The sequence below is a fragment of the Apostichopus japonicus genome, chromosome 17 (genome assembly GCF_037975245.1).
Source record: "Apostichopus japonicus isolate 1M-3 chromosome 17, ASM3797524v1, whole genome shotgun sequence".
Lineage (NCBI taxonomy): Eukaryota > Metazoa > Echinodermata > Holothuroidea > Aspidochirotida > Stichopodidae > Apostichopus > Apostichopus japonicus.
Genome location: NC_092577.1, coordinates 3,467,603 through 3,493,704, shown reverse-complemented (window position 1 = coordinate 3,493,704; position 26,102 = coordinate 3,467,603). Strand labels below are relative to the sequence as shown.

At 35.9% G+C, this 26,102-nt stretch overlaps 2 protein-coding genes across 4 annotated transcripts in view; one reads left to right on the top strand and one right to left on the bottom strand.

Annotated features, from left to right (window-relative positions):
* Nucleotides 1–26,102, bottom strand: part of LOC139984071 (uncharacterized) — a 76,106-nt gene that overhangs the window by 6,582 nt on the left and 43,422 nt on the right. Inside the window, exon 1 of one of the 2 annotated variants that reach the window (XM_071997748.1) lies at nt 3,131–3,354. The exons of the other annotated variant lie outside the window; for it this stretch is intronic. Within the exon in view, the coding sequence (XP_071853849.1) occupies nt 3,131–3,250 (120 nt within the window). The 5' untranslated portion in view covers nt 3,251–3,354. Of the gene's footprint in view, nt 1–3,130; nt 3,355–26,102 lie in introns of those variants that run through there. 2 annotated transcript variants of the gene reach the window in all.
* On the top strand, nt 5–25,962 carry LOC139984072 (melatonin receptor type 1B-B-like). 2 transcript variants are annotated; one of them, XM_071997751.1, is made up of 4 exons: nt 5–157; nt 9,446–9,499; nt 11,624–11,961; nt 22,993–25,962. In XM_071997751.1, the coding sequence occupies exons 3-4, from the start codon at nt 11,657–11,659 to the stop codon at nt 23,729–23,731; spliced, it is 1,044 nt and encodes a 347-aa protein (XP_071853852.1). In that variant the 5' UTR covers nt 5–157; nt 9,446–9,499; nt 11,624–11,656; the 3' UTR covers nt 23,732–25,962. The 2 variants fall into 2 exon arrangements, with proteins under 2 accessions (XP_071853852.1, XP_071853851.1); XM_071997750.1 differs by lacking the exon at nt 5–157 and having other exon boundaries at nt 7,795–9,499; nt 10,293–11,961.

The following is a 26,102-nucleotide window of genomic DNA, read 5'->3' as shown; positions in this document are numbered from 1 at the left end:
AAGTGGAGAAGGAAAAAAAAGACACCCTTCAGACTTTTAACAAGAAAAACAAATCTGAACTCAAAAACAAACGTCTAAGCAATTTGGGTGGTAGAATGAGAAGGAGGGGCATTGACTGGAAGAGCCGGTCATCTCCCAAACAATTTTCATTTATACTGTAAGTACTGTAGCAATTAATGTCATACAGTATGTGACACATTTATAAAGGCAAAGTGGTATTACTTTATTAATCTTCAACTTTCCATCAATATTTGAAATTAAACTTAACTTGTGACCCTAGTAACCTACATTGCTGTGAGATTTTCTAATGAAACAATAATTGTACATTTCTCAAAATTAACTAAAAAAGCAGCGTTTAACTTAAACTTCAATATTTTAAAGAAAACAATTACTAATCATACTAATATCGCTTTAATAGCAATTTAGCAGGCCAGTGGCAATTTGTATTTCGTTCTATGCAAAGATAAATGCCGAACAACCGTACGGAACATTATGCAACTTTAAAGTTTACATTATATATATACTTTATAAATTGCAGTAAAACAATTCGCTCATAAATCAAGACGGGGTGAATGTGGAAAGCATTACCACTGTATACATAGTTTTACATTTTCTTCATAATTTTTGTATAATGTTAATTGTTTCCATATTTTGGTCTTCACATTGTATTTTAAAGTTACCCCTGGTATATGAAAATCTCTGACCATTTAGAGGCTAATTACTGTAATATTCAAGATTTTGCATTGGTGTTCAATAAAGCCTAACTGTATCGATTAATGCATTAATTAAGAATAAACTTATTAATTATTAACATCCTTCCCTCTCAGTGAATATATTTTTGACCAGTTTCCTGTTTTGCATTAGGTCATTTCTAATGTCCATATTGATTTCATTGGACCATTGTTCAAATTTCAAGGTACAGTACTGTATACTGAATTATTTGGTATGGTAATCTTCTGCTTTAAATTGTCTGTATGCATGTAACCCACCCCCCTCCATCCCACATCCTCTACCCAACCCTATATCAGAATAGAAAATGAATGTGAACCAGTGCATACTGTACATGTACAGTGTGTACTGTACAGTGTGTACATGTTCAGTTTGTCAGTGTTATTTTACACTAAGCACTAAAATAAATACACACTGTCCACAATCATGTACAGTACACACTGTTCATATACTGGTAAACATTCATTTTATAGTGTTAAAAGTGTTTTAATTAAGTGAATTATAGCAGAAGCAGACACTACATTGCAAATATTAATATGACATTGAAATATGCACAGTATTGAATGACCTTGAACTACAATACCCAGGCTCAAATACATGTGGAACAGCACAACAAGCAAAACCGTTTTTTGTAAAAATCCCAACCTTTGAGGATTTTTCAATTAAAAATATTAAATGCAAAGACCCTCCTGAACTTTTTCGTACAAACAAGGTGGTACTACAGTATATCTAGACAATTTGATAATAAGATTTTTTCAGCGTGATGTGAGATAAATCAGTCAATTTTAAAGCAATTCAACTGAAATTTTCAGAATATGCTTATTTCATGGTGTATATACTGTAACATGAATTTGGTAATTTTTGAAAGAGTTCAAACCACAACATACAGTATATATCAGTATATATACTCCAAAATTTGGTGATTTATTATGGAATGACCTGTATATATGTACGATATTGCTATCCATGGACTAGATAAAGACCAGTGTCTATACTAAACCAATCCATCCATATACGGTTGGTTCTTACTATACCTATAGTATGTCTTATTTATGTACGATATTTCTATCCATGGACTAGATAGAGATCGGTGCCTAGACTACTGTGAGTGTCTGACAAAAACCAATCCTTCCTATATATATAGTGTGGTTGCCAGGTTGGTATATTTCTATTTTGTTATGTTTTCCACTTATTCTTAAATATTTGCAAGGGTCAGAACTGGAACTGAACATATTGAGTAAGGTCTACAAGTACAAGTATATGGCTTTGGCTAATTGGTCTTAGGAGTACAGTAAGTATCCTGCACTTAGTTCTTATATTGCACTGGAAGTCGCAAACCTGACACTTCTCCAATTTCGTTTCACATATTGAATACTAAACCTTCACTTGCTAAACTCGATTTTACCATACGGTACATGTACAGTACCCAAAGAAACCTGTCAAAATTAAACTAATAATCAAGTCACTTAAATAAAAAAGTTTGCAATAGATTATCACAAAAGTCAGAAATGAAATGTATGCATACTCATCTGGGAATAATTTATTCAGTAATGCACAGCAAAATGCTATGCAAATGGAAACAAATCTAAAGATGTAGGCCTAGTCTGAAGTATAGTTCTTCTTTTCTAACACAGGAACCATGGGCTAGTACTGTAGTGTAGGGTTCCAGCCTACATAGCATGTATCTACTGCCTATTGTTACTTACCTTTACTTATTGTGCACTTGTTATTATAGTAATTACTTGAAGTGTCTACATGCCCAGATAGACAGTAGAATAGATACATGCTATGTAGGCTGGAACCCTACAATACTTTTAGCCTAGCCTTTAATAACTACAGTAGTCTATAAAACAGCCTCCAGAGCCTTCAAAACTGCTACACAAAGTTTAATTTGAACACTAACTGTAAACTATTCCCTAACTTCAGAAGGATAGTTTAAGTATATACTCAACTATGTTAGTCTAAGCAACATACAAAACTGAGACCAGAGTAGGCCTGCATTGGCATATTTTATTGTACACTAATACTTTAAATAGGACTGATACTGTGTGCAGTCCTTAGCCTTATACTACTACTACTTACTAATACTAGGCTTAGCCTCTTAGAGCCTAGTCCTACGCTACAGTAGGCTAGCGAATGCCCAGTGACAAGCTTACCATGTCATCAAAATAATAATTACTCATTTCGATCCTGCATGTAGTGAAAATATGCATTCTGTACCTTGAACAATGACTTTCAAATGTGACTCTTCTAATGAGATCCTCATACTGTACATACACGCCTACCGGCGTACAGTAAGCGTACTTACTTGGGCCTAAGGAACCTAGGCCTAGGTTAGGCATAGGCCTACTATTGAAATTTTCAATGTTGTATGTACGGTAAGGCCTACGGTTAACAATACCTTCTTTAAACTTTGCTTTTCACCACACATTTTGCAAGCCCATTTAGGACTTTTCTTAGCTTGGTGGACTTGAAATACTTGGCATTCATAGCACCGAACAACAATAAACTCCTGAGGCATGTTGTATTATCACTCCTGGTGATTACTAGCTTCTTCCAACTCGTGAAAATAATGTTTATGTGTTATCAAGTTTTCGCGCTATATGAATGTAGGGTGTATGTAATCAAGATGAGACCCATAAGCCTTGTAAAGTGTGTAAATGTTATGATCATTACCAAAAGGGACTCGACTAAAGCAATTCTGTTATTACTATGGTCCAGTTAGTTTGACATGTCGGTGAGCCTATCGTACCTGTCGTCGAGTGCCAGGTTGGACGGATTCCATTGACAATTACGTCATCCGAATATCTTTAGGGCTTCTTCATGATGCAGTCAGTATCGTATGACATGAAAATGAGCATACATTATTGCAATACAGTACAATAAGTACAATACATTACAACACAATACAATACAATATAATACAATACAATACAATACAATAAAATACAGTATCGAACAGTTAAGTACAGTAAAGTACAAAACAGTACATATATATATATATATATACATATACGTGTATATATATATATATATATATTTATTTATTTATTTATATATATATATATATTTATATATATACATTGTAAGTTGACTTGAAATAAGAAAATTTATTCCATTTTTTGTTACCTCAACAAAACCCTGTAATGGTTGAATATTCCAACAAAGTCTTTGTTAATACCTACCAAGTGTGACTTGTTCTTGAGGATCCAATTCAACTCAGCTTGTTTACGATTTCCAGTTTATGAGAAACCAGATGCTATGAGGGGAATGAGGGTGCACTTGACGTAATTTATAGAGTGATGGGAGAGATTAAAATGCACAGCATAATCGTTTTTCGATCTCATATTCCTGTATATATCTGTATATGGTATATGTATTTACTGTTTTATGTATTTACTGTTTTATGTCATTGTATAGTCTAGATTGTTTGTAAAGCGCACAGGTGCATCGCGCGTAGTGCGCTATATAATATTTTGTTTACATTACATTACGACAACTGGGAAACCTGGGAAAATAATTTCAGCGTGCTGCCGATTGAAAACATGATCGAAGTCCGACGGACATATTTTTTGTTCGAAAAAGGTATCAATTATTTCGACGTAGCACCGATATTGTATCGCATGCAATGTGAACGATCTCGTATAATTACACAATTTAGTTTCAATTAATTTCTAACGTATCATATCGTTATCTTACAACGTTTGCCTGGAGCTTAACCATTCACGGTAGCTCTCATTAATTACACTGTATATAATTAAGATATTCTTATGTCAACTAATGAACTTGATAAGAAAAAAAACCGTGTCCGCTGAAGATCTTGTAAAACGGAAAAGAGACTCATGTCAGGTTTCACTCCTTATAACCTTACAATACCACCGGTATTACCTTTCAATACATCTATGTCAATTACATGTATATCCGCTGACAAGGAAGTAGGTCCTTCTCCAATTTACGACGATTATATCCATCAAAAAGATAGGTTAATGCAGTGATTAAATCTGTAAGAGTATAGCATACCGTATGCTGTCATTAATTATCCCTCCATCATTTTCGAACTTATGATTTATATATTATGGGGTTATTTTATGTATAATGATTGTGCACGGAATATGTCACGGAGATGTGTTAATATCATTTCAAAAGAAGTTTGCCTGTGAGCACATAACGTTTGATATCCAGTTTAACATTTTGAAAGTCTCGTGACTTTCCTTTCCGATCATCACAACTTCATCCTTTTTATTTTTATTATTGTCTGCCCATTTTTTTTTGCCTTTGTTAAAAAGGCTAATTAATTAATTAACCTTTTTTTCAAATGAGTTACGATATAGTGTAATGGTCAATTAAATTCGAACTAGGTATTTGTATACTTCGTGTATATACGGTGAATATATTGCGGCGTTCCGAGCTTCCGAGCTTGTCTTCAGATTGCAATGCTGCCGAGTCTCACTGCAAAGCTTTTCCAGATATAACCATGGTTTTACTGATACCATACATGGCCATGAACTAATTAAAGAGCTTGGAATACTGCTTTAACATGACAGAAAGGTACCACTCCGACAAAACAATTTAAGAAAAACCAATCTCAGGCCATTATTCGACTTACATCGAGACTGTAACATTGTTATCGCTATGACGGTGGTATACGTCAGCGAAAGAATAACGTGTCCTTCGGAAAAGAGAATAGATATGTGTAGCCTACACTTGATTAGGTTAAAGTTTGATGAGCGGTCTATATAGGCTAGTATTTACTGTTTATTGTTTACACATGATCATTTCATAATAAAATAAAACTGTTAGCAAACTGCTTATCCACTAGAGAGCCTGTGTAATAGAATGTGTAAAAGTAAGTTGGCCTGACGTTTCGATCCTAGCAGGAAGAAGATCCTGCTAGGATCGAAACATCAAGCCAACTTACTTTTACACATGATCATTTCATGTTAGCCAAATGTCCGAGTAAGGTTCTTGGTGACAGCAGGGAGCTGCTACTCTGCTCCCCGGTGACAGGTACGTGAGCGAGTCACTTAGAAAGTGAATAGTTATAACACTTGATCAAGTGAAAGATTAATTAGTGGTCTATATAATGTGTACTTATCTACACATGGTCAGATGATGTTAGCCAAATGGCAGAATGTTAATTGTGACAGGTTGGTGAGCGAGTCCCTTGGAAAGGAAATATATATTAGACTTGTTGATGTTAGCAATCTGATTTTGTATTTATGATATGTTTTTTTTAAGTTTAACATAAAGAACAACAGTCAACAAATAATTTAAAAAAACATGTCTCGGGCTCTTTTTTTTTCATGCGTATGAAGTGCCCGTTTTGTCACAAAACCTACCCTGTTGAAATAAATACCATTTTGATATTTTCAAAGTGCATATTAAATCTTTAGTCCCGCTATCGAGGAATTTTAATTTAACCTAATACTAAATGATTTCAATTTGCAGTTATGGCTTTAAGTATTGTAAAATTTGTCAAAAATTGTTACATAAACTCATTAATCCATGGTTGTAACTATTTCTCAAGCGGTTTTCCTGCATTACAACCATGCAGGCACTAATCAAGGGGTTAGGGGTGTGGGGTGTTAGAGCCCCTGCCTTCTCCGCCCTATTCAAACCCCAAAACAACTAATAGTAGTTATAAGCACAACCTTGCGAGTAGACATAATTGCATGACCTATGTATATCTTGTACATATCTCAAAATGCACAGTCTCTTCTAATTTATTTCTGTGATTAGCCATCAAGAAACTACCCACAGTCCCAATTGAATATAAACAGGGTAAATCAGAAAACATTTCAAATCATACCCCACTATCTATATTAATTAAAAATGTCCTTGGCAAAATCGAATTAGGCAAAGAGAACTTCGTGAATAAATTTGACGTTTGAAGAGCATTTAACGAAATGATGTATTGTTCTTATTGGTATTATTCACAGCCATTGAGTTCATTGTTTCGTTTCATTGCTTTTTTCCCCATAGTTTTGATTAAATCTATGTACCGCATTACATCATTGTAGTATTGACATTATACAAAACCTACACCAAAGACCTTCGTGGTACGCAGTTTTCTTTCCTTCTTTCTATCTTGTTTGGCACCGAGAGACACTTTCATTGCAACGAATCCACGATAACTGACTATCGTTGGCTGACGCAATTCTTTCTCAGACTTTTGTAGAAAGAATGTCGTTAATAACATATCATGTCTTGAGCAAGCTTTGATTGAACGAAGCTGGCTAATTTCAAGAGAGAAAAAATAGAGTTCGGATTTTCTTTCAAGGATCTGACGCATGATATACAGTAACCGACAATGATACAACTGCATATATCCCAGGGTGCATGCAGGATTATATAAAGAAGGGCGTGACCCTGGGTTCTATGAAATCGACGCCCATGTAGGGACCCGACCCTCCAATCACCTTCTATAATATAAATGAAAATAGCATATGTGAAATGGTGCCATTCCGAGTAAGGTATATTGTTTTGAGCAGTAACTTAGGTCTGGTAGTAGGCCTACACTCAAGGGTTTCCTAGTAACTTGCAGCTATTGTTTGTGTGACATTGAGAATGGGTGGGGAGGGGTACACCCATCAAACTCCGTCGAAGACCTAATGAAAGAACGTTATAACACCACATACAACCGATGATATTTTATTGTATATAGTCAGACCTGCATTCAGCTGTACTCGTGGGCACATTCTAGCAGACAGGCACGTCATGCCTCCCCCCATGTGGCACCCCCTAGCCACCCCCTAGCCACCCCTAGCCACCCCCTAGCCACCCCTAATAACAATAATGATAATAAAAATAATAATTAGATAATAGTTAGAGATGTGTAAAGTCATTACGTTACTTTGGAAAACAAACAAAAAACATTTATCAAACTACATATAAGGTAAATATGTTGGCCGGGGTTGGTTCCATCACAGTGTATAATGTGTGTCTTCTTATAAAGATCATCTTTGCTTTGAAAGCTGCCAATATAAGAGACCATTATGCACTTAATTACATATGATACCATTATCCCATATGCTAGCTACCAGGATTATTTTGAATTTCAGCATAATTAGTGGCAAGTAAAAAGGAGGGAAAAAAGATATATATTTCAACACTCTGGCCGTTCTTCGCTCACTGTTCCAACCTATACATCATCACGGTAATAGGCTGTTAACATGATACCCAATTCAATAATTTGTATTTATTTTCACATTGTGTAACTTTAAAACAAAAATTATATATTGCAGTGATCAATTTTGCTTCTAGGTTATTAGAGACCCAAATCTTTTTCCAGAATAATTAACAGGCTCTGTACTAAAATTCTCCTAATATGGCTCATGGAGGCTCCCATAGGACTGTATGTCTGCAGACTTAACAATTCTGCTCAAGGACTCTCGTGGTGAAGGGATCTTATCAATAATTCACGCTCTTTCGTCAAGCCAAGATGTCTTTATTCACACACACAAAAAAAGTGCATTATTATCTGATCGTATTTGTTTTATTATTTTTGCCTTTAATGAAGCCAGAAACATAACATTACAAGGACTTACATCGTCAATAAGCTGTTCGTGTTCTTACATTGACATTTAAGATAAAGTCTAAATATTTCTTTTCGGTTTCTTTTGATTAAAGAGGACGACCGGTGCCAAATAAGTTTTGATATTTCATTTCATTCTATAAGCCAAGCCACAAGGCCAAACGTTTTCCTTTGCATATAAAGAGTTATCTTATTCCGGGGATACATCAGCTGCCTCACGGACCAGCTTTTAGTTCATTGTGAATATTATCGTTTTGTTTCCTTTGCTGAAGGTATTAAAAGTCAAAAATAATAATGTCAGCGAAAAAACCCAATTATTGCCACTCAATTTTACGACTGCCAAAAAAAAAATGCAAGTAATGTTTGTTCTTATCCTTATCTTGTCGATATAAAATGTGCAAAGCGGTATAAGTAAATAAATAAAAGCTTTAATGTTGTGAAAAGTGACACAAATCGATAACTTGTCAAACACTGACAGGGAATTCCGAAGGACAACATTAAGTGGACTTGAAGAAAAGGGTTGTGACGTTACCTATTGTCTGGCCTGCGTGATAATATCGAGGACAAAAGCAAACGTTTCGGATTGTATAAAAGCAAGGAAAATCTCTGAAAAGACGTAATACAGTCAAAACAGTTTCCGTTGGACACTTGATAAGTTTTAGTTTATATCATATTCAAGTTTCGCGATATCGTTTGGACAAAGCTGTACGGTTTTGAAGAGGACTTTGTTTGCGAGCTGAAATTATTTATCTAATTTATAATGTTGCTGGGGAGATGGAAATCCAAAGAGTATCAAGCAACTGCATGGGATAAATTGTATTGCTAATAATTTCGATATTTAATGTCTTAAATGTCTCTCTCTTCAGTTCTTCAGCCAAGAACTTGCAACATAAAAGTAACAAGTATATAAGCGAAAATTTAAAAACAAAATCATTGAAATCAAGAAAAAACAAAGAATTCAAGCTAAATAATTTTCTTACAATTGAGTAGACGGATAAGAAATTGAGATTTACATGTGGTAATTAAAAACCAAAAACTTGATATAAAAAAAATTCAACTCGATATATTTTGTGTATGAGGATTCAGCTGTTTATTTTAGTGACTTGATACGCATTCGATATACAGCAGAGCCAAAAGAAAGAAAGAAAAATTACACCATTTTTTTTTTTGTTTTTTGGGTAGGTTTGAAGTCCGGCAACTTCAATAGGTGCGAATGAGTACTTTGGAAGGAAAAAGGTACGTATTTCATAGATTTTTTATAACAAGATTTTCAAAAGAAGTTGAAATAACTAGATCTTACTTTTTGGCAAACTTATTTAAACGAAGAGCATATATATTTTTTTTATATCTGTTGAGCCCCTCTCCACTCCCTGCACATTCGTTCGAAAAAGAGACAGGAATATAGACGAGCAATTTTGAGACTTTGGTTCGCAAAGAACAGAGTAAACAGACAAGTGGCTAGGACATGATTGTAAACAACATTTGAAAGAGTAAAAAACACATTTCTTCACTTAAATAGGTATTTGTTCACCTATCAACTAAAGTATTAAAAATGGCGGCGATATAAATTATAGGAAAAGAGTCTTTACTGAAGTACCAAACACAAACCAAACACCTGTGGAAATTTAAATGCAGTATAATTATCAATTTTGATCAGTTATCGACCGGTTTTACAACGCGGTACTTCTTCAAAAAAATTTTTAATTATATTCATAAATGGAATTAATGCAAATTGGTGTCTTTCTGTTAATTCAAGCGTTCTTCTTCGTTTTCAAGTACCACTTTTTATTGATGGATTCATTCCCCCCCCCCCCCATTTCAACATATGCAGCATTTATGTATCAAAAGTGCCAGGAGCTCTACAAGGTTAACAGGTTAAGGCGTTTCGAAAGACATTAACGAGAGTTCAAACACTGATATATGTTTAGGAACTATGTGTTGAAATAAACCTTAGTAATTATGTGAGCTCGTAAACTGGGAAGTTTGAATCGCCTTTAGATAGCGTGACGTTCATTTATATTTCTTACAGCGTTCCAGTGAATGTCAATGCGGTTTTGTGAGCGAAAGTTAGGTTTCGCATAATACAGATTTAGTTTCGACATTAAATAACGTTTGTTGAGTGAAATTTAACTGTTTCATTGCCGACCCTTAGGGTTCCTGACTGATACTTAGGTTTGCAATCGACATCGATATGTCGTAAGGGACAGTAAAGATTCTTATGCAACATTGCGGTTTCGTGAGGCTCGAGTGTCGTAAGTGACACAGACGTTTCGTCAGCGACATCGATGCTTCGTGACGGACAGTAACGCTTCTTATGCAACATTGCGGTTTCGTGAGGCTCAAGTGTCGTAAGTGACACAGACGTTTCGTCAGCGACATCGATGTTTCGTGAGAGAGAGTAAAGTTTCTTATGCAACATTGCGGTTTCGTGAGGCTCAAGTCAAGTGTCGTAAGTGACACATACGTTTCGTCAGCGGCATCGATGTTTCCTGTTGAACAATCAAGGCTCTCACGCGACATTAAGGTTTCGTATGATAAGGATCAAGTTCCGTAAGTGAAACTGACGTTTCGTAAGCGACATCGATTTTTCGTGTTGAACAGTGAAGGTTCTTACGAGACATTGGGGTTTCCTTAAGGCCGAAGTTTCGTAAGCAACATTTAAGGGGGGTTTTTTGGAAACGTTTTGTTATGATATTCGTGACTGGATATTGATGTTTCGTGAGAAACAGGCAGAATTCCTGAAGGACAAGTAAATTGGTTTCATGAGCAAAATTGCCGTTTCAGGAGCGACAGTGAAATCTCTTGAGGAAATTACGGTTTCCTTAGAAATTGAATTATCGTGATGAACTTTGAGCTTTTGCGAGGAAATACTGTAAAGATTTCTATTGTTTGTATTGTCTGAAACTAAAAACAAAAGTTGAATATTACAGAAATAATTGAAGGAATCAATTGTAGAAATTGAGCCTCCGGCTAATATCTAGAACATACTAATGTGTTATAAGAGTAACCTTGGCATTCCTTTATTTGGAATGAAAAACTCGTCAAAGCATCATCTGTTACTTTTCGTCTTTTTATCCTAGTGCGGTACTTTTACTGAAAGACAACGTATATTTCGTGATTAACATTGGACATATAAATACATTTAGATGTAGATTATAGCATTCAGTTAGAAGCGATCATATCCTATAGATGCATAAAAAACAATTCAGTTAACACATTAAAGTTTCCCCAAATGTTAAGAAAAAACTCAAACTTTTAAATTATATAGTGCCTTACATCATGTTATTAAATAATATGTACAATTAAACACGCGTTGATTTATCAATTGGAATTTTGCTGACACAGAGACTTTACTTCCAGATCTGAAGAAAAAGTTACTGAAAGGAATTCACCATGTCTGAGGAGGAATTTTTCAGTCCATATACCCGCTCTGAGCCCATCAGTATCTTTTTCATGATATGGACATTAGCTCTCTGCGTCATTGGATGTGTGGGTAACACTCTGGTTGTTGGTGCAGTCTTGACGTATAAGAAGCTACGAACTCTGCCAAATGTATTCGTTTTTAATCTGGCAATCGCTGATTTTATCGTGACCTGTTTCATCTCTTCGTTTGGTATGGTTGGGATCATGACGAATGGCTATTTCTTTGAGGGCAAGAAAGTGTTATGCAACTTAATCGGGACCGTATGTATAACAGCGTAAGTATTATATTTAACGCATGGTTTACAGTATAAGTTGTAACGGTCATCGGTATTGAAACCCAAATTTAAATTTTAGTAACCCCAACCCCCTCCCCCCACCCCACACCCCGAGTATTACTGTAAAAAAGAATTGCATTTGACCAAATTAGGCAAACTGTTTCTCACCAAGAGTGATGGATACTAGTACTTAGTAGTCTACGAACACATTTTCTCAATCATTATAAACGTTGTCGTACCCTGTAAAAAGATGAATATAGGTATATATTATATGGGGAACATCTTATACCAAAGAAAATTTCTCTGATGTAAAGTTGACGCAAGCACGACATAAATATACCGTGTTTTTTTCTTATTGTTTGTATATTATATTCTTAGACCTCAACAGTACCATGAACAGTTTTGATTTACTAGACAATGCGCTAAACTTCGATTGCTGGACCTATCTATAAAGGACGTACGAAAACCCAAGTCTAAAGAGAATAATATCAAAAGAGAATAAAATGCTAATGATTTCCTTGTCAGTTTTCCCGTTCATAAGTTGAGTATACACACTAATCACAATTGGTCATACGATTACATATACTATTGATGTCATAAGTCTTTACCTTATAAGGTTACAATTTCTTACGATACGCAATTAAAACAACCACCATAAATTAGCATGATTTCTATTGATGGAAGTAATATGAAATTTGAGTTAATTCTCAAGTGTTGGTTTTAAGAGAATTCTTGTCTGCGTCAGGCTACGGTCAACGACACGAAGATCATTTTGGTAACATATTGCACTTCCTAATACATATGAACAGCGAACAACTCCACCTAACCCCACTCGTCCCGCCCCCCCCCTCCCCCCTCCCGCCCTCCCATCTTGTCTGAGGAGTTGGAATTCATTTCTGCAAGTCGTCAGTATAGTCAGAATACAAAACAAATTCACACACAAGCACACAGCTGTATTTTACATTCAGACCGAGGACCCCATTGTTCAAATCTACGTTACCTTAACAATACCCCATAACAACAGAAATCTCGCGAGGACGTGATGATTCTTTAGAAATCACAACCGAGGACCTGGAATTCATTTGTTCAAGTCCTCAGTAGTCAGAATACAATACAAGTGCACGTAGACACACACACTCCCACACACAAATACACTCTTCTTGATTCTGCAACCACTAACTAATATTGTGTTAACATCTTCTCCAACATCTTGTTACCAAAATTAGAGGGAAAAAAACCAATCGAAACATGCATTTTATCCTTCATTGTGAATTCTTATATGTCGGTTCATGAAAGGGGAATGCTTATCAATGAATATATATTAAAAAGCCAACGCAAAATCAAACAGAAAAAAATTAGATTATTGGTGTTTTGGCTGGAAAAGAGATATTGAAAGGTGTTGAGTAATGAAAGAAGCAAAAACTAAAATGATATTTCGTAATTCTTAATTATTTTTGATGTTATTAAATAGAAGGAAGAAGGAACAATTCTGCACAGGTCGGAAAGCTAAACTAGTGTGTAAAGAAAGGGACATTTCATTCAAACTTGTAAAATATAGCTTTTGAGAGAGTCATTCAAAAGAGTTACTATGTTATTAGCTAGAATAAAAGGTGATAACAAGTTATCGGCAGCACATGTCCTGTCCTACTATGTTAAATGTAAATATTAATACCGACAATGCCTCTAAATTTGTTTTGGATTTTGGTGAATTTTATGGGCAGTCTTTGGAGGTCAACAAAACATTTTATACGTCTTTAACATTTATCAAATATTATCAAATCATTAAATTCATATTTTATGATTCGGCCGAAAGAGACCATACATGAAAAGTCGGTGTGGTATATTTATTGAGAGAATCAAATTCATGTTGAAAACAGATTGAAAATGTTATCATCTTGTATCAATACTAAGCAACGCCTTCTCACACCATGAAGTTATTATACGGATAACTCCCATGCTCACACGAATTTACAACTACAGATAATCCCTCACTCATCCATGGAAACTTGTCACACGCAAGTGCGCGGATTGAAAATAGTCCCCCCCCCCCACCCCAGTGACAGCACAGTGCCCTACACGTATTTGTTCCCTAGGTAACATCACACAAACGTTTTCAGCCCTTTATCATCTGTGAATGAACGTTTTGCTCATTAGGGGTGGGGGTCCAAACGGCCGTCCTGGAGAGCCAACGCTATTTGGTGCAATGTAGGGGACACGCATGTGCTTTACTGAATGTCGCGCATCAGTGTCCGATCTTACTTAACGAATCAACTAGATTAAACTATAAATTTACCAATTATAAGTTGTTAATTTGAAAAGTTGTAACTTAATGATGTTACTCTTTCAAAAAGTTATTGCTTATTTTTACAACTTCAAAACCCCCAGCCGACTAACTTTCTCCCCGAGAAGATGTGTGCACCCCGGGTTAAACAACGCTGCCGTAACCACGCCAATCACATCCTCCTAGTTATTTCTACAGCGATCCCCTCTCGAAATCCTCAAACCTCAACATGTTGCTTTGTTGAAATAATAAACCTCTCAGCGATAGAAACATTTATATTATTAATGCAGTAATGTAATGCTTTATCTATATTAGCAGCATTCCTCTCCTTGCGTTACACAGAAACAATAGCAACCGTTACTTTAAGATATATATATGTTTATATCCTTGACTTATGCTCCTTTTTAGCAGACATGGTTTGTACAATGTTAGTAAGTGGAAACACTGTCACGAACGTATTTTATGCAATAGATCGTTGCACTTATTACTAAGGATATATCATGCTCCATTGCACAACAAAGAGCTGTCTAGTATATGCAATTTGTAGTTTTCATTCATGCAATAATAACACGAAATCATAAAAATGTATTCCTCTGCTAAAATGTTGTGGATATCACGTTTGAATTGTGCTGACCCAAAATTGCTCTCGAAAAGTGCATCCATACGATAATAGAACGACATGCAACTTGCAATAAAATCGACGTACCACAAAGAAACGTTAAAGAGCAGAAATCGGCTCCAACAACATAGGTCATTCTCATATGTCGTATTATACATATAAACTGTGGAATATTGCAAATTGCAAATCTGTTTAAGTAGACCTATTACAGAGAAATGACATCGAACTAGAAAGTAAGCCTGAATAACAAGTCAATATTTGACTTGATCAAGACTCCCACGGGTGGAAGACATTTTGCTACTCACATCAAAACACATACTACAGAGTCATGGATGCTAAAAAATTGAAAAACAATTTTTCATGATCATTGCATATGATCTGTGGCTTACATTTCATCATAACTGAAACCTCTACAGAAAGCCCTGTTTTGGACCCTCACATGACGACAAAAAATATTTTCCCGGAACAACTTTGGTTCACCACCATTCAAGTGTTATATACCCACAATATTTCAGCAGATTTGTACAAACACTCTAGGAGGTTGTTTACCGTTTCTGAAAACGACATCTCGTGACCTCAAATGACCTTCAAATTTATAAAACATGATCGCATATAAGAAAAGTTAACCCACACAAACCACTGACAGCCTAATCGAGTGAAAAATGACGGAAAAGCAGTCATTCAAACACATTGGTTAAAAGTGACAGAATTTCGGCAGAATCTGAAAGCTTTTCTCAATTTGCTGCAAAAAAACACTTTCATTGTCCTATTAAAATGTACATTAACGTAATAGCTCTTAGTTTCTTTTTAAACTAGGATAGGACAAATAACCTTGCAATATATAACATTTTCTTTTTTACACTCCGTTACTTCATTTTGGTTTTTATTTCTTCTCTTAGTCTGTTTTTTTTTTTTACCATTTTACCATTTTAAAAAACCAGACCGGAATAAGACTAAATTAACAAGGATTGACACGAAGGAACATTTATTTTGAAGAATGGAATATATTACACGTCCCATATTTTACTCGAGAGTAGAGAATCTTTTTAAGTTTTATATGCTCTTACGGTCTTATAATTGCAATTACGTGTTCCGTATTAATATTAACAGTGGTTTCTTAAAGGCGAAGTATTTTCAAAACAATCTTCTTCAGTTTAAAGTAACGTAGTTTGAGTCTAAATCCAGAGTTATTGTGTACAGTGCCTTTAAGTAATAAAAAAGAGAGGAGAAAATTCCGTTTCAAATATTTCTGTACACGCTACATTTAGTTATAAACTAGTCTTTCGTTTGGGCTACTTTTGCTCAAAGAATATGCTGTCTTGACCAAATAAAGTGAAGAGCTGAGGCGATTCGAAAGTAATTTTTAATTAAAGCTTATTGCATGAGTGAGCAGAAAATTTCGACAATTTGCAAAAGTTTGATAATTAAATCCAAGCTTTCAACACACATTTGAGTGGGTGTGATCAGAAACATGCATTGTTTGTCAAGAAACTCCTTAAAAACCGTTTTTATTTTTTGCGTGTGTGGTGGTGGGGGGGGGGGGGGGTGGTCGGCAAGAGGACTGAATTTTAACACTTTTGCCAACGCTTTTGAATGTTAAAAAAATCCTCAGCTACAACAAAGATATTTACAAAATTGAAATATGAAGTGCTACTTTAGTCAATAAGTGAATGAAAGAAACCCTTTTTTGAGAGTTTGCCTTAATATGTGTTATAAAATGCTAACTGATGATAAAATCCATGTAATAGCCTGTTTCACAAGATAGAGAAAACAGAGAAAAGATCAAATCATATCTCCAATGGTTGCCATATCCTTATAAGAACTTAATTAATTCCTGTGAGATATGGGGATATATATTTTTCTTTTATAATATTTTTTTAATCATCTGTGATGGTTGGAGAATCATAAAAAAAATGAAATGGCGAGTTTGAAGGGCGGACAAAATAAAGGCATGAGACGATATGAACGAACAATACACGTATAAATCATGTATACGAAAAGCCACATTTTGAGGCAAACTTTATAAAAATTCACATTAGCAAAAGACTGGCACTGTTTACAGAATGCAAAACGGCACAGATCGAAAAGAGTGTGTGTGGGGGGCTAAGGGCGGGGCGGGGTGTAGATAGCCTGTCATTTTCAACTTTATACAAAAGTTCAAGATTAGTGAATAACACAACCTTACGTTAATCCTAATTACCAGACTGAGTATAATTTGCAGTTTGAAGTCTAAATTTCTATCCTCTTGTGAAGGGGGTCTTCTGCTTAACGAAAGCATTGAACAACTCCATCCCCCCCCCCCTCGCCCCCATATGCCACCCACTTAATTAAATCCTGGATCCGCCCTTGGTAAATTATCAATGTGACGCAGGAACTGTAAATCTTTTACTTTCCATTTGTTTATCTTGTCATATTCTCGGAGTGAAATTATAGCTATATAAGATAGTATAGCTAATTAGAAACTCACATCACCTCAATAGCATTAAGATGCATAAACCAAATTAGCCAATAGCACCATTACAAATTCAATCTCCAGTGACCCTCAGAGGTCTTTTGTGTGTTTATTATTATTCTACCGTCATGCATCGCACGAAATATCAATCGGCAATCTGTTTGTGTTCTCTTCAAGCTAAAAGTGGAGAGTATTCTTAGCTATTGTGCGTGTGAAAAAAAAAGAATTTCAGGTCCTCGGTTGTGATTTCTAAAGAATCACCACGTCCTCGGAAGAATTCTATTGTATGGGGTATTGTTTAGGTTAGGGTACGTGGATTTGAACAATGGAAAATACAATGGGGTCCTCGGTCTGAATGCAATACAAACATGTGTGCGTGTATGTGTGTGTTTGTGTCTGGTGGTATACTCCCCAGAAGCATCTTGATCACATAACTTATTGTCTTCTTAAGTTTCAGCATCGATTCAAGTATAACTGATTGGCTTATACCAAGAATTGTCAAGGGTATAATTACTATTTCAATAAGGAACGTTAAACTTTCCAGAGATTTTACGAAGTCATGCAAAATAATGAATTGAGATCATCACTTGGTGACAATTAGAGGTGAAAACATCATTTATCTTTCAAGCCTTGATGGAATATGCGTGTCACCGTAATAGCTATAGTCTCTACTTGATCATGAGTCTTAAACTGCTATTAAGGAATATATATATATATATATATATATATAAATATATATATATATATATGTGTGTGTGTGTGTGTGTGTATGTGTATGTGAATTTAACAAAACTTGAACTTTGTTATCCTTGAGAATAATTTCACATTATTTCGTTTCTCTTTACGTGAACGTAGGCGGCCAGTTTAACAGATTAAAATTTAATGTCCTTTTCAGCAGAATTGTCCGAATCTAATGAAAGTATAGTATGGGCGGCAGCTTTTATCGGTTGAAAAATAAAGAAACCATTCAGCAAAAGTGTCCAAATCCGGTGAACTATAGGGCAGGTTTTACGGTTGGAAAGTGAAAGAAAAGAAACCGTGTCAGAAACTGCCCAAAAACTTTTAGGAGGAAGATGAGACACACGACGATAGGAATAATAAGGCCAATACAGCGTGACTAAAATCATCCTGTTAGAACGACCATACGGCTCTGCATAAAGATTCTCGCTCTGAATAATAGGATTCCACAGGTGATACTGTCAGCTGGGCCGTTAGCGAAATTATTTTTCCCACTTCGACGCGGCCATATTAGCATAATGGGCGTGGACTATCGGTCGTTGTTACGGCTTATTGGTCTACGTCACAGACTATGCAGTGACATCTCTCGGGTGTTTGTTTGGGTGCTGAAAGTTCTCAATTAAGTTACATGTCAGGGATTCTAGTACACGTACCAGTGTAATAAATAGTATAGTACAGAGGGACATTGCTATTTAGGCATAGTTATAGCAGGGAGCTGCTACTCTAACAGTAACAGCTCCCTGGTTATAGTTAATACAGACGCAAGTGACAACTGTTTAATAAAATGGGTAGAATATTTCAAGTCCGTAACAATACCCAGTAGCGTACGTAAACTAATGATGAAAGCACGTAGGCTCCTTACTGCAGTTTAAAAGGGGGTTCATTTATAAATGAACAAATAATTTAGAATGATGGATAAAACAATATGGGGCACAATACAATACATGTATCTTTGTAGGTTTTTAGCATTGAAAGGTCAGTGGGCCTACCTGGTGTAATATGAAGTGTAATAATCAATACCACGGGAGGTTCATTTATAACTTTTCCAGACCCTGCTGTCACGGGAGGTTCTTTTCCAAACTTTTCCTGACACGGGAGGTTCATAACACATCTAATAAACAAACACAGTTTGATTTTGTGATGGAATTTACCTCAAGAGCTCCAAGAAGACCCGATTGACTGGGAGAAGCAGTCGCACATCATCATGGATCTCATGAAGTCATGTCTTAGGCCTGAGTATATTGGGCCTGAGTATATTAGCTGAGTATATAATTAAAGAGCTATATACGTAAGAGCTCGAAGTCGAAGTCACAAACTTGCCGGCCTCTGACGTATTCATAAGCCACGCCCATGTGGCCGCGTCGAAGTGGGAAAAATAATTTCGCGGGCCGTTACCGGATCTTGCGCAATATGGCTTTTGTTCTGATGCTAAGATTCCACAGATGCAAAACAATGGGTGCATGGGCCAGGTGCGTGATGCTCTTGCGCAATATGGCTTTTGTTCTAATTCTAAGATTCCACAGATGCAATACAATGAGTGCAATGGGTGCATGAGCCAGGTGCGTGATGCTCTTGCGCAATATGGCTTTTGTTCTGATGCTTAGATTCCACAGATGCAAAACAATGGGTGCATGAGCCAGGTGCGTGATGCTCTTGCGCAATATGGCTTTTTAACTTATTAAACATGTTTACAAACTCATGAACTTGTGAACTTCCTAACAATAGGCAAACCCAAATTAAGACAGCAGGATTTGTTGATTGCATGGGTGTGTGCCTTGGTACTGAAGGATTAACTACTGAATACAGAATTTTGATTGGGTTTCCGTTATATCACGTGCCGGAAAAGTACCAGTGAGTGTTATCACCAGTCTTGAAATATTTGTCAACAACATAACGTGACTCTTACGCCTATCGAATTCTATTTTTCAATATATTTCATATTTGACATTGTGATGCTATGCGTTTCACCTGATTAAGTGTTGGATATTATTTCTCAACGGCAGTGTGGTCCGCCTAACAACAAATGTTTAATACACATGCTTCGGGTACACTAAAATCCTTCTGTCAGAAACAAAAAAGGTTTTGCGTAACAGGTTGACGTCACTACGGTATTGATTTTCACTTTGTTTATATATAGAGCTAGTCAAACGGCTATTTGAGTTTATTACTTGCAAACTACCAGGGCGTCAACACGAATCCAAGTGACGCAACTATATATGCCTTGTTTATGATCCAACCTCAACGAACCACTTTTTATTTAATCTCCTGAGAAAATAATCGAGTGAACCGTTCACACTACACTGATCTGTCGCGTCACGTGACTGTCCTTGTCTTGGTTTATTGTTGTTTCAGGCGATATCTTAAAGGTATCCTTAAGCCCGATGATTTTTTCTTTCCTATTTTTTTGGACATCAATATGTTGATTGTCCTATTGAATCTTTTCATGCGTTTAGGAAATCTTTAAAAGTAACTCCATCATATTAAGACATTCCGTGCAAATGCAACCTAACCTATATTTCCTTTTTTAATAGGTTACGCTAGAAACGTAATTAAGTTTGTGGACTGCACCGGATTCCGTCCTAAAGTAGCCTTCACTAGGTTGAAACGAAAGACATGACAAACACATTTCTTGAATGCTTAAATATAATCACTAAATAAACATTATTTGCTCTGTTGCCGAAATAAGGAAATAACTCTTTTTTTTTTCCTTCACCGATAACTATAAATATTAGACGTAGAAAATGTAAAGAATCATTTCATTGGTAAAGAATTATTTCGAAACGAAATCTTTGAATGAAACAAATTAAATAAACAAGAAACTGATGCGCATTACATTTATTGAAAAGTGTTTATTTCTATTAATATTAATCCAATAAATAATTTTAATTAAAGTTTGATAAAATTCAATACAGAATTGACATTGTCTTGATAATAATTTCAGGAACAAAAATATTAAAAAGTAGGTAACATATATAATCCGTTCTTTGCTCCTTAATTCGCTTCCTGTATAGTCATGGTTTATTTGATCTAATTCCATCAATGCCACTTACACTTAACTAGCGTCATACTTTCATTGTGTTACGTATACTTTTCCATCGAATGCCAAGTATTGTTCACGAAGGTCTAGACGAAGGTCCCGGAAAATAAATATATATTCTAAACGATACTCCATATTTGGTTAATTATGAGTCATATCTTTACTCTGCTTTTTTCTAACATTATTATAATTATTATATATATATATATATATATATATATATATATATATATATATATATATGTATATATATATATATATATATATATATATATGTATATATATATATATATATATAGATAGATATACAAATTGCTAACCTCAGCATCTGTTTGATATATCGTTTACGTGTTAAGGGTTAAAAAAAATCTCTGCATCTTTTTTTTTCTTTCTCTCTTTCGTCTTTTGAAATTGCTTCTTCAACTTTTCATTGACCATTAAATAGCTTCCGTTTACATACGTGCTGCCAGTACTTATGCATACTTGGTATACTTTAACTTAAGTATCTAATTGTATCTATAGTGATACCATCTTAAGAACAGGATGTAAGTTAAATGTCTCGAGATTGAGGATCAATTTGACAGGCTTATTTTACAGTTAAGTTTGGATAATAGAGAAGTTTCCGATTCATAAACTGATGGTCAATAATGTTTTCCTTTATGTTTTTGAGTGACAGATGACGCAGGGGTGGGGGGGGGGTAGAGAGATAAAGAAAGGATAAATTTAAAGGGAATTAAAGAATTAGATAAAAGATAAAGTAATAAAATATGTTATTATTATTTATACCCAGAATCAATTGACAGACTTATTTTACTGTTTTAGTGTGGACAATAGAGAGATTTCCGATTCGTAAACTGATGGTCAATAATGTTTTTTCCTTGATTTTTTGGAGTGATATATGGCGTGGGGGAGGGGGTGGTAGAGAGATAAGGGAGGGATAATTTTTCGGGGGTAGAGAGATAAGGGAAGGATAAATTCAAAGGGAATTAAAGAGTTTGATAAGAGAAAAAATAATAAAATAAATACTAATTATTTATGCCCATACAATCTAAAACATTGGAATTGTATACTAATTAGAAGTATATGAGAATTACTGATAATTCAAACGTGGCTATGTACGTTAAAGTCTCATGGATAAAACCAAATAATGAGTTTAAAGTACAAGGGGGAATAAACAAATAAAAGATATAGCAAAAAGAGTTTATTTATTTTGAAATTATTACATGAACAAGGATTGAATCCCTGGGGTTAGCGGGTTTTGTTCATTGCTGACATATGAGTATCAATGCAGGTAATATTAAACGCAAATAGCCTACACTAGGTCATCAACGTATATACAGACAAAACAACATGGTTCAATAACAAACAAATATATATATATATATAAAAACACTATTCTCCTTTATTCGAAAACTCCATCTTAAGTATATCTAATTAGTCAAAATTACGCTCAAAATAATTTTAACTCCTCCTTAGATAAGCTACACTTTCCAAACTGGGAGACTGGAGGCTTCGGCTCTTTCAGAGGGAGGGGTGCCCCAAGTTTAGGAACCCGGTGGACTTCTTCCGGGGAACAGTTTAGCCGCCGGGAAGGGATTTTTTCCCCATTTCTCCTGGCTACGTTCTGCTCCCAGGAGGGTGATATTGCCAGGTCTGGGCAGCCCTCTTCCCTGCCCCCCCCCCCCCCAGTAAAGTCAGTCTCCTTTCTCTTAGTTTCTACTTATTATACAGTGTAAACAACGCTTCTAGTCTGACAATTATTTGCCCAGTCTTATAATGGATTACCATTTCTGTTGTCTTTTTACACTGTTTTTTTTTTTTTGTACACACGCGGCTTTTAACGATATGCCTCGCAGCTTACCAGAAACATGAAAGCTCTTTCTCTCTATTTCTTTTACATCTAGATGTTCCTGTTCTCTGTGGAGCGTGGCTTCCATTAGTCTGAATCGTTACGTCATCATTTGTCATAGAATGGTATATCCCAGACTGTATAACAAACGGACCGTTCCATTCATTATCATGGGGATCTGGATTGTCTGTTTCTTTGTGGACCTTCCAAACCTTATCGGATGGGGTCGACACGGTTTCGACGAGCGTATACAGTTGTGCACGTACGATTTTACGTACAGTTACAGTTATACATTCTTCTTCATCGGTATCGGCTTTGGTGTGCCCGTCTGTGTTAGCATATTCAGTTACGTAAGCATCTTAAAATTTTCTAGCCAGTCTAACAAAGTTTTGGTGCGCATGTCCGTCGGCACAACGTCTTACAACACAAGTGTCGCCACAAAGAAGCAAATCCACGCTGACAGACGGCTCTTAAAATCAGTCTTGATTATTCTAGTCGTTTTCATCATTATGTGGACACCTCACTCTGTCATGGTGCTTGGAGATTACTACGCCAGATGGCCACGTATCTTACACGTGATTGGCCTAGCCCTGGCTCATGCAAATAGTTCTATTAATAGCTTCATATACGCCGCTTATAACAAAGATTTTCGACGCGGTTACATCTACTTTATGAGATTCATTTTCTATCGTGTTATCTTTTGTTTTAGTAAAAGAGGTGCGGCCATTAAACCTATGCCAGACGATTTTACCCAAACAGTAGGAGATTCAACCCAAGTAGTGACGGTTAGTTAGGAGGTTATGATACGTTTCACGATACTCTAACCACGGGTCGTTGAGAACTGAAATCAAGAATGCAACCGGAACGTTTCAATGTTGAGTAGTATGAGTACTGTCATGACAAGACCGACAAAGTTGACAACATCCGACTGCAATGTATCAACCGAATTACACAGAGAATACATTAACTAAATTGTCAATCTTAAAATTTTTGTACATACACAGTAAAAACTGGACCATGCTGATAAATCTGTTGAATTGGTAGCCTGTGCTATTATATTTACGGAAAGAACTGAGGATATGTGTAATCCCAACAAATTCATCATACTGGATTTGTTGGGGTCACACGTATCCTCAGTTATTACTGTAATCCTAATAGCATATGCTACTAATTTATCAGAACGGTTCAGTTTTTACTGTGCCAGTACAAAACTTTAAGATTTACAATTGTTACTGCATTCTCTGTGTTGTATCGGGTGAACATGTGTATATCAATATGTGATATAAGACAACAATGTTAACTGACACTGTTGTGGGTGTAAGATATTAAGTGGATGAACGACAGTGGGACATCACAATTTTGGAGTGTTAGCTCAGTGGTTACTGCCGGTGCCTTCCAGTCATAAGGTCCCCGGTTCGACCCTTTTCAAGATTAATGTATGTCGTCCAGTTACAGAGTTGTTGATAATTCATAATCATGGACGTTAAATATGAATATAAGAGACTGACTTCGGTCAGCTTGCGGCTTTAATAAGCCAATAAGGCTTCTTCGCGAGTTCCTGCTTACAGGAGGATCTAACATACATACATACATACATACACACACATATACATACATACAATTGTGTGACACGATGTGACAGTATTCGAAGGAATCTAAATGATTCACAGCTGTGACAGCCGAGAGATGTGATATTTCTCGCCGTGCTTGTCTGGAAATGGTGACGTAGGCTATTTACAGCATGATATGTCACATGAGGTACTTTGTTTATCTGTACTTGTACCTGTAGCATAATTAAGTGATGATGTATATAGCAATCCGCGCTTACACACTTACTGTGACATGTTTGTGTTATATATATATAGCTTTAATATGATGCAACGAATCTTTATGCATGACAGTTGTAAATAATGTCAAGGTTGTTGGCTTCGGTGAAGCTGCCAACAGAGTGATCGAGAAGGGGAATGAGGGGGGGGGACGGGTGGTGAGGTGTACTCCCTCTATACCCAAACCTATGTGAATTGTATATATGACGTGTCACCAGTTCACCATAAATGTAAATAGTACTGAAGCATTTAACAGTGTCATTACTAACAAAAACCTAAAGAGAAAACAGTCAACGTTTTGCGCCAAAATGGGATCTATATGGCGAAGCGATTAGTAGCAAATTTAACTTGTACACAGCATAGGTAGATGAATCGTCTTAAACTCAGGTGTATAAGGTCGCTCATTCAAATTCTGTTCCATCCAGTATTTCTGGTGTGTATATGGTTATTTCTTCAAAATAGAAATATTTAGCATAATATATTGAAATTTTTTCAGGTGTACATATTTTGTGTAAAATTTTCTCTAAAAGTTCTTCATGTGAAAACTGTTCCACTGGTTTAAGAATGGGTTACGAGGCGGGACGCAAGCTTTTTTATGCAGGTAGGTTCGTACCATTATGTATATTGAATAGCCAATCACAGCCAAGTTCATTTTGACGTCATCAAATATGCACGTGTCACTCGCTCTAAAGCAATGGTACGAACCTACCTGCATAAAAAAAACTCGCAGGCGGGACGGGCTTTGCAATACCTGAAAAGAAATAAAACGAATATTTATTTTGCCAACAAGAATGAAATACGGAAAGGTATAAGAAACTGCCTAGAGTTGGCTCGCTTGTGATGGGTCGTGAAAAAAAAATGGAACGATATTGTTAGTCGTAATGCAAACCACAAATTACGTGCACAGTATTTTAAAGGTGTCAGTGGGTGCGGGCGTGGGGGGTGGGGGTGAGAAGGGACAAAAATTCCCAAGTCCTCTCGACTCGTCGATATAAACGAGCTGTAGGAGGATGAACAGAAATCGAATGAGGGGTGTAGCTGTGGGGTTGTTGAATGAGACTTACTTGCAGGGAGGGGTCATAAGACCCCCCCCCCAAAAAAAAAAAAAAACGAAATCAAATTCTTGACGATAAATGGTAAATTCTGAGGCATAATTAGATTATAGTAAGAAATAATATTAGATTTTGAAGAATATTAGATTTTGCGCACGCTATTTCGTACCATGGGATGTAACTTCGGATTATAGAATGACACACTTTTCACATACACTCAAATTTTCTTTTTCCGATTGCCTGTGTTTCAGTGTGTATAGATTATACTACTTCTTCACGGCCTAATA

Coding starts and splice junctions, on each gene's coding strand:
- LOC139984072 (XM_071997751.1), top strand. CDS start 11,657: ATGTCTGAGGAGGAATTTTTCAGTCCATATACCCGCTCTGAGCCCATC. Junction 11,962..22,992: donor GGGACCGTATGTATAACAGC/GTAAGTATTATA, acceptor TTTTACATCTAG/ATGTTCCTGTTCTCTGTGGA.